This window comes from Equus caballus, chromosome 27, assembly GCF_041296265.1.
Source record: "Equus caballus isolate H_3958 breed thoroughbred chromosome 27, TB-T2T, whole genome shotgun sequence".
In the NCBI taxonomy this organism is placed as follows: Eukaryota; Metazoa; Chordata; class Mammalia; order Perissodactyla; family Equidae; genus Equus; species Equus caballus.
The window spans coordinates 23251332-23269991 of NC_091710.1; the positions used below are offsets into that span (position 1 = coordinate 23251332).

Sequence of the window (18660 nt, forward strand, 5' to 3'; positions counted from 1 at the left end):
TCTAAGAATTTGAAATTTTTCAGGCTGAAAGGCCAAGGCAGTAGATGATTGTTTGATCTACAGAAAGAAAGATGAGCACAAAAAATGGTAAATATGTGGGTAAATATCAATAATTATGTTTATGTTTTCTCTTTTCTGCTCTTTATTTGACTGTGCTATATACATGTACACATATGTAAATATATATACACACTTATATACTATGCATTCATATATAAATACACATGCATATATAAATATGCATACACATGTACATAGATATGTGTATATTTATGTACATATAAAAACATGTGTATATATATGTACAAATGTGTATATACATTTAGACACAGATACATATATACATACACATATACATGTATATATACTTATCTGTATCTGTATAGCTACGTTATGCAATAACAATGATAGCACTAAAGATGGAAGTGTAAATTGAGATAAATATTGCAGAGTTTCTATAATTTACCTGAAAAAAAATCAGTATTAACTCTAAGTGCATTATGTACTTTAAAAATACCTACCGTAAATATTAGAGCAAATATTGAAAAATTATGCAAAGAGATATAGCTAAAAAATCAATAGAGAAGTCAAAATGAAATGCTGGACATACTTCATACACAAAATAAGGCAAGAAAGGAAGAATCTTGGAACAAAAATAAGACAAGGAAAATAGGAAACAAACAGCAAAATGACAAATTGAAATACACATATTAATAATTATATTAAATGTAAACAGGTAAAACACTGATCAAAAGGCACACATTGTCAGACTAGATAAAAATCAAGAATCAATTACATGCTATCTGTAAAAGATACATTTTAAGCCCAAATGCCCTGTAACGTAGGAAAAGAAAAGAGTGGAAAAGGGTATAACAAGCAAACAGTAAATATAAGAGAACTGTAGTGACTATATTAGTATAAAGAGTAAACAAAGAGATATAGTAATCTTTTAAAATGATAAAAAGGTAAATATATAAAGAAGATATAACAACAATAAATATACATTTAAATTTATAAAAATATATCATATTTACACACAAACACATACACATGTTAGATCTTCAAATTTCATGAAGCAATCACTGATAAAACTAAAGGGAGAAAGAGGCAAATCCACTATTGTATTTGGAGGTTTACTTCGGATCTCTCAGCAATTGATAGAACAACTAGACAAAAAGTGAGTAAGGATGTAGAAGACCTGAAGAATGCTATCAACCACCTCAATATAATTGATATTTACTGGCTACTATATTTAATAGCTAAATAAAAACATTCTTTTCAAGTGAACTTGGAATATTCATCATGATAGAGTGTATTCTGAGCCATGAAGTCAGTCTCAACATATTTATTTTGCATTGAGAATTACATTAGAAATCAAGAATAATAAGATATCTTGAAAAGCCCCCAAATATTTGGAAAATAAGCTATCACTTCTTAATGGCCCATGACTCAAAGAAGAAATCACAAAGGCAATTAGAATATATTTTTAACAGTATGCAAATGAAAACATATCAAAACTTATGAGCTTCAGCTAACACAGTGTTTTGAGTAAACTGTAAAGCTTTAAATGCTTATAATAGAGAATAAAAAATGTCTGAAGTAAATTATTTAGGATGCTACTTTAGGGAACTAGAATATTAGTCTAAATTAAATGCAAAATAAATAGAAGGAAGTAGTCATAAAATAAAAGCAAAAATCTGTGAGGTAGAAACCAAAGAATGAAAATCAATGAAAATAAAACTGGTGCTTTGGAAAAAATTAATCTACTTAATAGACCGTTCGCTGTGCTGATGAAAGGAAAATGAGACAAAAACTAATAATATCAGGAAAGAAAGAGGGCACATTACTACATATTCTACGTATATTAAAAATAAATATTAAAAAATACATAAATAAATTTTGCAATTTAGGTAAAATTGGCAAGTTTCTTAAAGGACTCAAATTATCACAAATGATATAAGGAGAAAATTTGAACAGCTCTATATTTAGTGAAGAAATTAAATTTGTAATTAACATATTTTCACATAGAAACACCAAACTCATATTACTTCACTAGTGAATGTTATCAAACATATATGGAAGAAATAATGCCATTATACATGAATCTTCTGATAATAGATGAAAGAGGCATTTTGCAACTCATTTCATAAAGTGAGTATTGGTCTGAAGTCAAAACTAGACAGGAAAATTAAAAGAAAAGAAAATCACACCAATATTCCTCATAAACAAAATATAAATAGTTTAACAAGTCTTGATCAAATAGGGTTTATCCCAGGAATACAAGGTTGTTTTAACATATGCAAGTCATTTAGTGTAACTCACCATAATAACAGAATAGTGGAGAAAAAAAAGCATTTGAGAAAATTTAGCACCAATTCATTATAACCTCTCCCAGAACTGGAGGAGTAGAAGAGAACCTCCTCACTCTAATAAAGTACATCTCTGAAAAAACTACAACTATCGTCATACTCACTAGTGAAAGACTCAATGTTTTCCCTTAATATCTGGAGCAAGGCAAAGATGTTCATTCTCACCACTTCCTTCAACATTGTAGTGGATGCTACAGCCATTGCAGTAGGACAAGATAAAGAAAGACATATGCTTTGAAAGGAAGAAGTAAAATTGTTTTTAATCAAACTCAATTTGGCCACGTGACTAGAGAATCCTAAGCAGTCTCCCCCCAAAAGCTACCAAAACTAATTAGTTGAATGCAAGTCACTGGATACAAGGTAAATCTAAAACAATTCAAACGTATTTCTATGTATAAGCAATAAACAAACAGAACATGAAACAAAAAGTACACTTCCATATACATTGTTTCAGAAAACATGAAACATATATACAGAAATTTTAACAGAATATGTGCAAGATCTGTAAAATAAAATCTTAAATTGCTCAGAGAAATGAAAGAAGATTGGAAGAACGGAGACATATCCCAGTTTCATGGATTGGAAGACACAATATTATTAAGATTTTAACTCTACATACGTTGGTCTATACATTCAACACAATCCCAGTCTAAACACACTGATGTTTTGTACAAGTTGACAAACTGATTCTGCAATTTATATGGAAATGCAAAGGACCCGGAATAGACAAAGCAATTAAAAGAAAAAGAAGAAAGGTGGAGCACATACACTGATTTTCTATAAATTTCAAAATTTTCTATAAGGATATGATAAAGACAATGTGATATTGACCAAAGCATAAATACATAGCTTAATGGAACAGTATAGAGAATCCAGAAATAAAATGATATTTATGTGGTCAATTGATTTTCTGCCAATATAATAAGGCAAGTCAATGGGTGAAGAAAATCTTTTCAACAAAAGTTTTGTGTGAATTGGATATCCATGTAATTAAAATAAACCTTGACTTCTCACCACACAATTAACTTGAGAATTTTGAGAAGATGGTGGCGTAGGAGGACTCTGAACTCACCTCCTCTCGTGGATGTAACAAATCTACAACCAACTGTGGAATGATTACATATGAGAGAGGTGTGAAAACTAGATGGAAAGAACCCCCACAACAAGGGACAACACTGACAGAGGGGGAAGAGGCAGAAATACACCCGGGTAAGGAAAAGAAGCACATCCTAGCCACGGTTCTTCATGACTGGGAGCAATTGTAAAGGTAAGAAGCTTTTCCCAGAGGAGTGGAGATATCTGAGCAGGAGAGCTGTGCCACAGTAGGCATCCCAGCTTTTGAATTCAGCATAACTGAGATGAGTTCCCATGACACTTGGCTTTACTAGCTTTGAAAACCAATGAGAGAATACACCCAGAAAAACTATTGAACTTCAGAGAAAGAAAAGCTCTTAAAGGGCCCATGCACAGATTCACCTGTTCCGGAAACCAACACAAAGACACCAAAAAGAAAGCTTCAAAGTTCTTTGGTAAAAGAGACTCACTTGCTAAGCTCTGAGAACACCTCAGAGACGCAGGAGGCAGCTGGTCCCACCTCCCCAGGGACTGAGACACTGGCGGTGGCCATTATTGTGACCTACTTCAGTCATGCTCACACGAACACTGGCAGATACCATTGGATTTCTTCTTCTGACTTGTTAATGCAGGAGTTTGCCGTGCCCACTAGCTCACCAATTTAATCCAGCTCAGCCAGGCAGACAACCACCCCAGGACTGGTCCCACACACCAACAAGCCCTTGGGGAACTTGTGGGCCCATATGGGTGGAGTTTGTGGGGTCTCAGCTGTGAGGTGAGTGGGCCTGCCTTGGTGGAGCATGTGTGTGAGTCAGGCCAGTGTTGGAAGGATGTGTGGGCCTGTAGGCAGTGGGGCATGTCAGCTGCAGCAGACTTGTGCTGCTGGCCATCTCTAACAGCTGCAAAAGGGATAAGCCCTGCCTTTTAACCCCTGAAATGATTGTGTGCTGCCATGCCTAGGGCCAGCCCCAACCATCTGTGCTGCTGAGAGAGCTGACAATAGCCATGTACCACAAGGAGCCTCACCAGAGGCCTGCAGCAATTGTGAGCCCATGAGCCTAGCAACCAGTCACACTGGGGGCCTTGCAAGCAACAGTGCAAGAGTTTGCTCCACCCAATAAAGTGACTGAGGTGACTGTAGCAGCCACACGTGGCTGAGCCTCACAACCAGCAGCTGAGGGGCTAGCCTAGCCTACCCATGTACCCGTAACAAGAGCAACCCCATCACAAAAGAAGGACACATGTAGCCCACACACAGGACACTCCTGGAACATTTGGAAGGGAGATAAGAGGGAAGCATGTTGCTGGGCCTCATAAGGCATCTCTTACCGAAGGACACATTTCCAAGATTGAGATATGTAGCTGATCTACCTAATACATAGATATAAGCACAGAAAAGCAGGGAAAATGTGGAGACAAAGGCATATACTCCAAATAAGGGAACAGGATAAATCCTTAGAAAAAGTACTAAACAAAAGAGATAAACCATCTACCTGATAAAGAGTACAAACTGTCATAAGGATGCTCAGTGATCTTGGGAGAAGAATAGATGAACACAGTAAGAACTTCAACAAGGAAAATATAAAAGAGAACCAATCAGAACTGAAGAATGCAGTAATGGAAATGAAAAATTCACTAGAGGGAATCAACAACAGAGTAGATAATACAGAAGAATGGATCAGTGATCTGGATGGATGAGCAGAGGAAATCACCCTAGCTGGATAGAAAAAAGAAATATTAAAAGGACTTATGTAAGTGGGAAAGAAAAGACCACAAATAGGAATAAGAAAATTATCAAAGAAGAAATATCACCAATAAATGCAAATATACAGTAAAGGTAGTGGATCAACCATGTATAAAGCTAGTGTTATGGTAAAAATACAAAAGGACTAAAAATATATATCTCCATTATAACATCAAGGGATACACATACACAAAGGAGTTTGAGTATGGTATCAAAAACAAAATGTAGGGGAAGGGGAGTAAAAGTATAAGGCCAACTTAAGAGACAACTGATTTAATATGGATTGCTGTTTATGTAGGTTATTATATATGAGCCTCATGATAATCATAAACCAAAAAACTATAATAAATATGCAAAAAATAAAGAGAAAGCGACCCATATAACACTAAATAAAGGCATCAAGTCACAAAGGAATAGAGCAAACAATGAAGAAAGGAGTGGAGAAGAACTACTAAAACACCCAGAAAAAAGTAACAAAATGGCAATAAGTCCATACTTATCAATAGTTAATTTAAATATCAATGGACTAAAAGTTCAAATAAAAATGCATAGTGTGACAAGTTGGATAAAAAAACAAAACCCATATATATGCTGCAGACAAGAGACACGCTTCAGACCTAAAGACACTCACAAACTGTAAGTGAATGGATGGAAAAAGATATTCCATGCAAATGGAAACAAAAAGAAAGCTGGGGTAGCAATACTTATATCAGACAAAATAGACTTTAAAATAAAAACTGTAGGGGCTAGCCTAGTGGCACAGCAGTTCAGTTTGCACATCTGGCTTTGGCAGCCCAGGGTTGGCCTGTTTGGGTCCCAGGTGTTGACATACACACTGCTTGTCAAGCCATGCTGTGGCAGACATCCCACATATAAAGTAGAGTATAAATTAGCTCAGGGCTAGTCTTCCTCAGCAAAAAAAAAAAAAAAAAAAAGAGAGAGAGCTTGGTAGCAGGTGTTAGCTCAGGGCTAATATTCCTCAAATAAAATATGTAGCAAGAGACAAAGAAGGGCAGTACATAATGATAAAGGGAACAATCCAACAAGAAGATATAACACCAGTAAATATATAAGCACCCCAATGTAGGAACATCTAAATATATTAAGCAATCATTAACAAACATAAAAGGAAAAATGGACTGTAACACAATAATAGTAGGGGACTTTACCACTTCACATATGTCAATGGTTAGATTATCCAAACAGGAGGTCAATAAGGAAACATTGACCTTAAATGACACATTGGACCAGATGGACTTAGTAGATATATACAGAACATTCCATCCAAAAACTCCAGAATGCACATTCTTTTCAAATGCCCATGGGACATTCTCCAGGATGGCTCACACATGAGAGCATTAAACAAGTCTCAATACATTTAGGAAGGTTGAAATCATACCAGGTATCTTTTCTGACCACAATGGGATAAAGCTAGAAATCAACTACAAGAAGAAAACTGGAAAAGTCAGAAATATGTGGAGATTAAACAAAATGCTACTGAATGACTATTGGGTCAATGAAGAAATCAAAGGAGAAATTAAAAAATACCTGGATACAAAGGAAAATGAAAATAAGACATGCCAAAGCTTATGGAAGACAGGAAAGGCAATACTGAGAGGGAAGTTTATAGCAAAACAGGCCTACCTCAACAAACAACAAAAATCTGCAAGAATCTAACAATACACCTAAAAGAACTATACAAAGAAGAATGAACAAAACGAAAATCAGCAGAAGGAGGAAATAAAAATAAAAATCAGAATGGAAATGAACAAGAGATTAAAAAGAAAATAGAAAAGATCAATAAAATTCGGAGCTGCTTCTGTGAAAAGATAGCAAAATTGACAAACCTTTAGCTACACTCACAAAGAAAGAAAGAAGGCTTGCATAAATAAATTAGAAATAAAGGAGGAGAAATTATAATGATACCACAGAAATGCAAAGGATTATAAGTGAATACTATGGAAAGCTATACACCAACAAATTTGGTAATCTAGAAGAAATGAATAAATTCTTAGAATCATGTAACTTTCCAAAACTGAATTAAGAAGCAATAGAGAATCCGATTAGACCAATCACTAGTAAGGAGATTGAAACAGTAATAAAAAATCTTCCCCCACCCCTCAAAAAGAAGTCCAGGACAAGGCAGCTTCCCAGGTGAATTTAACCAAATATTTAGAGAAGATTTAATTCCTATCCTTCTCAAACTCTTCCATAAAATTGAAGAGGAGGGAATGCTTCCTATCTCATTCTACGAGGCCAGCATTACCATGATACCAAAACCAGACAAGGACAACACAAAAAAATACTGAAAATTACAGGCCAATATCACTGATGAACATCGATGCAAAAACCTGCAACAAAATACCAACAAATCAAATGCAACAACAATACACCAAGATCCAGTGGGATTTTTTCAGGGATGCAGGGAGGTTTGAACATCCACAAATCAATCAACGTGATACCCTACATTAGTAAAATGAAGGAAACTAATCACACGGTTATCTCAATAGATGCAGAGAAAGCATTTGAAAAGACACAGCATCTATTTATGATTAAAAAACACTGAATAAATTGGTACAGAAGGAAATTACCTCAATGTAATAAAGGTCATATATGACACCACCACAGCCTACATCATGCTTAATGGTGAAAAAACTATCCCTTTAAGAACCCCGAAAAAGACAAGGATGCCCACTTTCACCACTTTTATTTAATGTAGTATTGGAAGTCCTAGCCAGAGCAATCAGGCAAGAAAAAGAAGTAAAACAGATCCAAATTGGAAAGGAAGAATTGAAATTGTCACTGTTTGCAAATGAAATGATTTTATATGTAGACAACCCTAAATAATCCACAAAAAAAACTGAGGAATAACAAATGAATACAGCAAAGTTGTAGCATACAAAATCAGCATACAAAAATCTGTTGCATTTCTATATTCCAAAAATGAACCAGCAAAAAGAGAAATTAAGAATACAGTCCCATTTACAATTGCAACCCAAAGAATAAAATACTTTTATTTATTTATTTGGTATCAATTTAACCAAAGAGGTGAAAGACCCCTACACTATAAAACATTTTCAAAAGAAAATAGAAAGAAATGGGAAGACATTCTTTGGTCATGGATTGGAAAAATTAATGTAGTTAAAATGTCCATACTTCCTAAAGCAACCTACAGATTCAGTGCAATCCCTATCAATGACAATTTTTCACTGATATAGAACAAAGAATCCTAAAATTTATATCGAACAACAAAAGACCTGAATAGCTTAAGTAATGCTGAGAGGAAAAGAATAAAGCTGGAGGTATCACATTCCCTGTTTTCAAAGTATACTGCGAAGCTATAGTAATCAAAACAGCATGGTACTGGTACAAAAACAGACACCTCAATCAATGGAAGAGAACTGAGAGCCCAGAAACAAACCCACATGTTTGTGGATGCTAATTTTTTTGCAGTAGAGTCAAGAACATACAATGGAGAAAGGAATAAATGGTGTTGGGAAAACCAGACAGCCACATGTAAAAGAATGAAAGTAGACCATTATCTTAACACCATGCACAAAAAATAACTCAAAATGGATTAAAGACTTGAATGTAAGACCTGAAACTATAAAATTTCTACAAGAAAACATAGGCAGTATGTTCTTTGACTTCAGTCTTAGGAGTATCTTTTTGAATACCAAGTTTCACTAGGCAAGAGAAAGAAAAGAAAAAATAAAGAAATGAGACTACATCAAACTAAAAAGCTTCTTCCAGCAAAGGAAACCATCAACAAAATGAAAAGACAACCTAACAATTGGGAGAAGATATTTTCAAATCATACATCTGATAAGGGATTAATATCCAAAATATATAAAGAACTCATATAACTCAATAACAAAAGAAACCACCCTATTAAAATGGGCAACGGAAATACAGACATTTTTCCAAAGAAGATATGCAGATGGCCAGAAGGCACATGAAAAGACATTCAACATCACTAATTATTAGGGAAATATAAATAAAAACTACAGTGAGATATCACCTCACATCTGTCAGAATGGTGTAATTAACAAGATGAGAAATAAGTGTTGGAGAGGATGTGGAGAGAAGGGAACGCTCATACAATGCTGGTGAGAATGTAAACTTGTGCAGCCACTGTGGAAAATAGTATGGAGGTTCCTCAAAAAATTAAGAGTAGAACTACTATATGATCTAGCTATTCCACTTCTTGGTATTTATCCAATGAACATGAATACACTAAGTTGAAAAGATAATTTGCACCCCTGTGTTCATTGCAGCACTATTAACAATAGCCAAGACTTGGAAACACCCTAAGTGCTCATCAATGGATGAATGGATAGAAAAGATGTGGTATATATACAAAATAGAATACTGCTCAGTCATAAAAAAAAGGTGAAATCTTGCCATTTGTGACTATATGGATAGACCTTGAGGGTATTATGCTAAGTGAAATGTCAGATGGAAAAAGCCAAATATTGTATGATTTCACTCAGAAGTGAAAGAGAAAGACAACAACAGCAAACAAACACATAGATACAGTGATTAAATTGGTGGTTACCAAAGGGGAAGAGGGAAGGGAGGAAGGAAAAAGGGCAAATATGTATGGTGATAGATGGTAATTAGTTTTTGGATGGTGAACATGATGTAGTCTACACAGAAATCAAGATATAATGATGTACAACTGAAATTTATATAATGTTATAAACCAATGTTACCTCACTAAAAAATTTAACATGAAATGGATCAAAGAGCTAAATATAAAAACTAAAATTCTAAAGCTTTTAGAATAAAACATAGGAGACAATCTTTTTGACCCTGTGGTAGGCAAAACTTTCTTAGATATGACAAATAGTAATGAGGGATTTTGTTATTTATTTATTTTCTTGGTGATGAATATTCGCTGTGAGCTAACATCTGTGCCAGTCTTCCTCTATTTTGTATGTGGGATGCCTTAACAGCATGGCTGATGAGTGGAGTAGGTCCATGCTCAGAATCCAAACCCACAAACCCGGGCTGCCGAAGTGGAGTGTGCGGAGCTTTAACCACTCGGCCATAGGGTTGGCTCCAAGAATGAGGTTTTAAAGAAAAAAATGATAAATTGTAATTCATCAAATTTAGAAACTTTTTCTCTTAGACTCTGTTAAGAAAAATAAAATGACAAGCTCTAGAATAGTAGAAAATATTTATAATTCATACATATTCAAGTATATATATGAACATATATAAAATATATTCAAATGTCAATTCAAAGGACTTTTATTCAAATACATAAAAAGACAATTAAGAATTTTGGTTTTCAGTCTATCATGTGAGAAGTTTAGAAGTTACCATTCAGTCCTTACAATAAATAAACAGCTAGACAAATTGAAAAAGCAATGACTCTTCCTAGATCCGTCATGAGGTCCAGAGCAAACCACTGCCCCTTAAACTGGAAGGATTGACAGGTGAATACAGAGAACACAACTTACTGGAGTAGCAATCCACAAGCTGAAACCTTTCAGGAACCAGTGCTGGGTAGGAAAACCTGGACTGTAATTGGAAAATTGCTGAGTGCTCAATGTGGACTAATCTGGTAGTTAAAAATTCCAAGGGGACCCTGTCATGGGGAGGCCCCACACTTTTGTGAGTTTTACCTCCAGGACTGGTGGTCACAGTGAATACTGGAGAACAGTCTTCTCATGCTTTTGGCAGAGGGAGGGGGAAAAGAAACCATTTTTTTTTTTCTCTACTAAGAAAGCTTTGCCCTGAGCTAGCACATGTGCCAATCTTTCTCTATTTTTTAGCATGTGGGCCCACCAGCACAGCATGGCCTCTAACAGAGTGGGGTAGGTCCGTGCCAGGGAACTAAATCCGGGCTGCTGAAGTAGAGCACGCCAAACTCAACTACCAGGCCACTGGCTCTGGCCCAAGAAACCCTTTTGGGCCAAATATTGGCTGGAAATAGCCAGCGTATTCTATTCTTCTTAAGAAGGTCTTCCCTTACAAATACTAAATTGGATTGAAAAAACAAACACAAAAAACTAAGAATAACCAAGCATTTGATTAAAAGAAACAGTATGAAAAAAAAGCTAACAAAAGAATGTTTAAACTTTGAGTGCATGAGTCAATATATGAAATAAAAACTTTTTAAAAGTATAATACTGCTGCCTATGGTCAAGCTGTTTACTGAAAATACCAGCAAAAAATGCCAATAACAAAACACCAGAAAACTCAAACTTCTGATATTGGTAAACTGCATAATTTAGAACAAACTTTCTATTGAAGAGTAGAAAAGCTAATTGAAGGCCCTGACTCTTAGAAGATCAAAAGTAAGTTTGGGGCCACGATCCCAGTTAAACCAGGTCTGGATAGACCAGACTAGCTTCTGGACCACTTTTTCTGGGTTGAGGTTTGAGAGTTTGCCGTTTCAGAGAGAGAAGCCCAGAGTCTGAATGTTGCTTTTGACAGTTTCACATCAGAGAAGTTCTACATGTGAATAGATTTGGCTTATATAATTTATTATAAAAGCAAGAATATAAGAAGATGTTTGAAGAGAATAGTAGGTAACAAGGTATCTATGAACTATTTCCTCTACGATTTTGACTCCACAGTAGTATTTTAATATTGTTCAAGTTATATGGAGTGTAGTGAAACAACACATTTCTTTTACAAACTAGTGAATGAGGTGTTGATTTCTATAATTCTTATATAAAGAACAGGATCACTGAAACTATGAATTTACGAAAAGCATCATACTTTGAAAGAAATTCTGTGTTGCAGTTTTATTTGATGGTACCCAATCATGCATGATTAACACAGCATTTGTTTTCAGAATTGTACTCATAAATCCTGCTGTGATCCTAGAACGTGTTCGTTGCAAAAGGGTAAAGACTGTGGTTCTGGGGAATGCTGCACAAGTGATTGCAAGGTAAGAGGCAACCTGTATTTTAGAATAGCTCAGATTAATCTCTTGAAACCCTTATTTCAGGGAGATGGAAAACATGTCATATAGCATATTCACTCCTTCCCATTATATCATGTCCAAGCAACATTGGACCCACTGTCACACTTCAGTCCATTCAGTAATTTATCATTTCCAGGACTCACATGTATGTAGTGTCGGATGCTTCTTCTCTCGAACTTGACTTCCCATTTTTATATCTCATTACCAATCTTTCTTATACCCACTGAGATTTCTCTCTGATAAACATATATCTGGAGCAACCTTCAGGTCTTATTTTCTAACACCCTATCTTACATGGGATCAGGAAGTTAAATTAGTTCTTTGTGTTGGCTAAATTCTCTTCACTGTCTTCTAGTGAAGTCCTCTGTTCCTTTATAAGTCATTCACTTGTTGTTACAATCATTCAGTCCCTCTTTATTGAAAGCATTTAAAGTGTCCCTGAATAATTACCCCACATCCAGCACAATACACTGGAATCTAGCGAAAAAAGAAACTCCTGAACAAAGTAAATGGAAAACATCTGTAAGATTGGAGGAGGAGTATGCTTTTATCTTTTTAAAAAATTTTCCCCAACTTTAGTGAGATATGACATACAACACTGTGTAAGTTTAAGGTGTACAACATAATGATTTGATCTAAGTATATATGGAGAAGTCATTACCACGTAAGTTTAGTTTACACATTCACCACTTCACATAGTGGGAACTATGTGCTAACTATCTTAGCGACTTTCAAGAATATAATACATTGTTGTTAACTATGGTCAACATGCTGTACATTATATCTCCAGACTTATTCGTTTTATAGTTGAAAATTAGTACCCTTGACCAACATCTTCCCATTTACCCCACCTAGCAGCCCCTGGCAACCACGAAGCTGCTCTGTTTTGATGAGATTGGCTTTTTTACTTTCCACATATAAGTGAGATCATATAGTATTTATCTTTCTCTTGTTTAACTTATTTGACTTAGCTTAATGCCCTCAAAGTTCATCCATATTATTGCAAATGGCAGAATTTCCTTCTTTTTTATGGCTGAATATTATTCCATTGTGCATATACACTATATTTTTTAATAAATTTATCCATTGATGGGCACTTAGGTTGTTTCCATGTCTTGGCTATTGTAAGTAATGCTGCAATGAACATGGAGGTGCATATATCTCTTAAAGATACTGATTTTATATCTGTCAGATATATGCCTGCAAAGGAGATTCCTCAATCAATAGTAGTTCTATTTTTAATGTTTTGAGGTACCTCTATTCTCTCTGCTATAGTGGCCGTACCAATTTACATTCCCAACAAAGGTTCACAAGGGGGCCGGCCTGGTGGTGCAGCGTTAAGTGCACACATTCCACTTTGGTGGCCCAGGGTTCACCGGTTCGTATCCCGGGGGCAGACATGGCACCGCTTGGCAAGCCATGCTGTGGCAGGTGTCCCACATAAAAAGTAGAGGAAGATGGGCACGGATGTTAGCTAAGGGCCAGTCTTCCTCAGCAAAAGAGGAAGATTGGCAGCACATGTTAGCTCCCTTTACTCCACAAGCTTGCCAGCACTTGATATCTCCTATCTTTTGATAATAACCATTCTAACAGATGTGAGGTGATATCTTATTGTGGTTTTGATTTACATTTCCCCTGATCATTTGTCATCTTGAGCACATTTTCTTGTACCTGTTGGCCATTTGAATATCTTCTTTGGGCAAAGGTGTATTAAGCTGCTTTGCTAATGTTGAAATCAGACTATTTGGGGTTTTTTTCCCTGTTGAGGTATGTGAGTTCTTTATATATTTTGAATATTAACCCCTTATCAGATGTACAGTTTGCAAATATTTTATCCCATTCTGTAGGTTACCTTTTTATTTTATTAGTTGTTTCCTTTGCTGTGCAGAAGCTTTTTAGTTTGATGTAGTCGTCCCGCTTCTTTATTTTTGCTTTTGCTGCTTGTGCTTTTGGTGTTATATCGAAAAAGTCATTGCCAAGACGTTATCAAAGATGTTGTCTTCTAGGAGTTTTACGATTTTAGGTCTCACATTTAAGTATTTAATGCATTTTGAGTTAATTTGTGTTTATGGTGTAGCATAAGGGTCCAGTTTCATTCCTTTGCATGTGGATACTCAGTTTTCCCAACATCGTTCAATGAAGAGATCATCCTTTCCCCATTGTGTGTTCTTGGCACCCTTGTCAAAGGTTAGTTGACTATACATGTGTGATTTTATATCTGGTCTTTCAATTCTATTCCTTTCATTTGTCTGTTTTAAGGCCAAAACCATACTGTTTTGATTACTATAGCTTTGTAGCATGGTTTGAAATCAGGAAGTATTATGCCCCAGCTTTGTACTTCTTTCTCAAGATTGCTTTGTTTATTTGGGGTCTTTTGTAGCTCCATATGAATTTTAGTATTGCTTTTTGTTTTTATGAAAACTTCCATTGGAGTTCTGATAAAGATTGCATTGAATCTATAGGTTGCTTTGATAGTACAGTTATTGTAACAATATTAATTTTTCTGATCCATGAACACAGGATATCTTTTCATTTATTTGTGTCTCTTTCAGTTTCTTTCATTGATGACTCACAGTTTATTGTGTGCAGGTCTTTCACCTCCTTGGTTAAATTTATTCCTATTTTATTGTCTTTGGTACTATTATAAATGGGATGTTTAAAATTTCTTTTACATATCTTTCATTGTAAATGTATATAAATGCAAATGATTTTTATAGTTTGATTTTGTATCCTCCAACTCGACTGAATTTATCAATTCTAACAGTTTTTTTGTGGCTTCTTTAGGATTTTCTGAATATAAGATCACGTCATCTGCAAACAATTTTCTTCCTTTCTGACTTGAATTCCCTTTATTTCTTTTTGTTTGTTTGTTTGTTTTGTTTTTAAAGATTGGCACCTGAGCTAACAGCTGTTGCCAATCTTTTCTTTTTTTCTGTTTTGTCTCCCCAAACCGCCCTCATACACAGTTGTATATCTTAGTTGCAGGTCCTTCTGGTTGTGGCATGTGGGACACCGCCTCAACGTGGTGTGACGAGCGGTGCCATGTCCGTGCCCAGGATCCAAACTGGCAAAACCCTGGGCCACCACAGCAGAGTGTGCAAACTTAACCACTTGGCCACGCAGCCGGCCCCATAATTCCTTTTATTTCTTTATCTTGCCTAATTGCTCTGGCTAGGGCTTCCAGTACTATATTGAATAAGAATGGTAAGAATGGACATCTTTGTCTGGTTCCTGATCTTAAAGGGGAACTTTCAACTTTTGTCTACTAGGTATGATGTTAGCAAAGGATTCTCATGCATGGCCTTTACTATGTTGAGATATGTTCTTTCTATACCCAAATAGTTGTGAGCTTTTATCATAAAAGGGTGTTGAATTTTATCAAATTTTTTCTTCATTTCTTCAGAGAATTATATGATTTTTACCCTCAATTCTATTAATGGAGTATATCACATTTATTGATTTCTGTATGTTGAATCATCCTTGCATCCCAGGGATAAATCCCATGTGATCATGGTGTATGATCCTTTCAATGTGCTGTTGGATTTGGTGTGCTACTGTTTTGTTGAGAATTTTTGTGTCCATATTTATCTGGGATATTAGCCTGTAATTTTCTTTTCTTGTAGTGTCTTTATCTGTCTTTGGTATCAGGGTAATGCTGGCCTTGTAAAATGAGTTTGGGAGTATTCCCTGCTCTATAAGTTTTTGGAAGAGTTTGAGAAAGATTAGTATCAAGTCTTTAAATATTTCATAAAATTTACTTTTGAAACCATCTGGTCCTGGGCTTTTCTTTGGTAGGAGGTTTGCTAACAGATTCAGTCTCTTTAGTTGTGATTGGTCTGTTCAAGTTTTCCATTTCTTTATGATTCAGTCTTGGTATGTTGTCTGTTTCCAGGAATTTATTCATTTCTTCTAAGTTATGCAATTTGTTGGCATACAGTTGTTCATAGTAGCCTCTTATGATCCTTTGTATTTCTGTGGTGTCAATTTTAGTACTCCCTCCTTCATAATTTTGCTTTATTGAGTTGTGTCTCATTTTTTCTTGATTAGTTTAGCTAAAGGTTTGCCATTTTGTTTATCTTCTCAAAGAACCAACTCTTAGTTTCTTTAATTTTTTTCCATTGTCTCCCTGTTCTCTGTTTCATTTTTTTCCATTCTAACCTTTATTTCCTTGCTTCTACTAACTCCACTCCTTAGTTTGTTTTTCCTTTTCTAATTCCTTTAGGTGTAAAGTCAGGTTTTTTTTTTGAGATCTTTATTTTTCTAAGGTAGGCACTTATTGCTCTAAACTTACCTGTCAGAACTCCTTTTGCTGCATCTCATATGTTTTGATATGCTGTTTTTGTGTTTTTAGTTCAAGATACTTTCTTATTTCTCTTTTATTTCTTCTTTGATCATTGGTTCTTCAGGAGTGTGATGTTTAATTTACACATTTTGTGAATTTTCCAGTTTTCCTTCTGTTATTGGTTTCTAGTTTCATACCACTGTCATTGCAAAAGATACTAGATATTATTTCAATCTTCTTAAATTTCTTAAAAATTTATTTGTGGAAAAACATATATTCTCTCCTGGAGAATGTTCCCTGTGAGCTTGACAAGAATGTGTATTTTGTACCTGTTGGCATAATGTTCTATATATATCTTTAAGGTCCATTTGATCTATAGTGTTATTCAGGTCTACTATTTTCTTAGTGATTTTCTTTCTGGTTGATCTATCCAGTGTTGAAAGTAGGGTATTGAAGTCCCCTACAGTTTTACTGCTGTCTAATTCTCCCCTACTCTGTAAATGTTTGCATTGTTTTTTTGCCATTTTTAAAAATTTTATTGCAATAACAGTGGATTATAACATTATATAGCTTTCAGATGTACATCATAATATATTTTGAATTCTGTGTAGACTACATCATGTTCACCATCCAAAAACTAATTGTAGTCCATCATCTCACATGTAAGCTTAATCATCCATTTTGCCCTCCCCCTTTCCCCTGTGGTAACCACCAATCCAATCTCTATTGCTATGTGTGTGTTTGTTGTTTTTATCTTCTAGTTATAAGTGAGACCATACAGTATTTGACTTTCTCCCTCTGACTTATTTCACTTAGAATAATACTCTCAAGGTCCATCCATGTTGTCACAAATGGCTGGATTTCATCATTTCTTATGGCTGATTAGTATTCCATTGTGTATATATACCACATCTTCTTTATCCATCCGTCCCTTGATGGGTACCTTGGTTGGTTCCAAGTCTTGGATATTGTGAATAAGACTGCAGTGAACATAGGGTTGCATGTATCTTTATGCATTTGTGTTTTCAAGTTCTTTGGATAAATAACCAGCAGTGGGATAGCTGGATCACATGGTAGATGTATTCTTAATTTTCTGAGGATATTTCATACTGCTTTCACAGTGGCTGCACCAGTTTGCACTCCCACCAGCAGTGTATGAAGGTTCCCTTGTCTCCACATCCTCTCCAACACTTGTGGATTCCTGTCTTGTTAATTATAACCATTCTGACCGCAGTGCAGTGATATCTCATTGTAGTTTTGATTTGCATTTCCCTGATAGCTAATGATGTTGAGCATCTTTTTATAGGCCTTTTGGCCATCTCTATATCCTCTTTGTAGAAATCTCTGTTGAGATCTTTTGCCCATTTTTTTTTAATTGGGTTGTTGGTTTCCTTGCTGTTGAGCTGTATGAGTTCTTTGTATGTTTTGGATATTAACCCCTTATCTGATATATGGTTTGCAAATATCTTCTCCAAATTGTTAGGTTGTCTTTTTGTTTTGTTGATGATTTCCTTTGCTGGGCAGAAGATTTTTAGTTTGATGTATTTGCGTTTGTTCATTTTTTCTTTTGTTTCTCTTGCCCAGTTGGACATGGTACTTGAAAATATGCTGCTAACCCTGATGTCAAAAACGTACTACCTATGTTATCCTCTAGAGGTTTCATGGTTTCGGGTCTTAATATTCAAGTCTTTTATCCATTTTGTGTTGATTTTTGTGCATGGTGTAAGGGAATGGTCTACTTTCATTCTTTTGCTTGTGCCTGTCCAGTTTGTGCCTGTCCAGTTTTCCCAACACCATTTATTGAAGAAACTCTCCTTTCTCCATTGTACGCTCTTGGCTCCCTTGTTGAATATTAGCTGTCCATAAATGTGTGGGTTTATTTCTGGGCTCTCAATTCTGTCCCATTTATCTGTGTGTCTGTTTTTGTGCCACTACTGTGCTGTTTTGGTGACTATGGCTTTGTAGTATATTTTGAAATCAGGAAGTGTGATACCTCCAGCTTTGTTGTTTTTTCTCAGAAATGCTTTAGCTATTTGGGATCTTTTGTTGTTCCATATAAATTTTAGGATTCTTTGTTCTATTTCTGTGAAAAATGTTGGAACTTTGGTAGGGATTATGTTGAATCTGTAGATTGCTTTAGGAATTGTGCATATTTTAAGTATGTTAATTCTTCCAATCAAAGAGCATGGAAGGTCTTTCCATTTCTTTTTGTCTTCTTGGATTTCTTTCAACAATGTTTTACACTTTT

The 18660-nt window shown here is 35.3% G+C and overlaps 1 protein-coding gene across 42 annotated transcripts in view; it reads left to right on the plus strand.

Moving 5' to 3' along the window:
* Positions 1–18660, plus strand: part of LOC100057011 (disintegrin and metalloproteinase domain-containing protein 5) — a 161490-nt gene that overhangs the window by 59031 nt on the left and 83799 nt on the right. For 34 of the 42 annotated variants that reach the window (XR_011433214.1, XR_002804402.2, XR_002804401.2 and 31 more), the window contains one exon: positions 11999–12094. The exons of the other annotated variants lie outside the window; for them this stretch is intronic. Coding sequence is in view for 17 of the 34 variants with exons in the window: in XM_070252943.1 (XP_070109044.1) it covers positions 11999–12094 (96 nt within the window). In the remaining 17 variants the exon portion in view is untranslated. The remainder of the gene's footprint in view (positions 1–11998; positions 12095–18660) is intronic. 42 annotated transcript variants of the gene reach the window in all.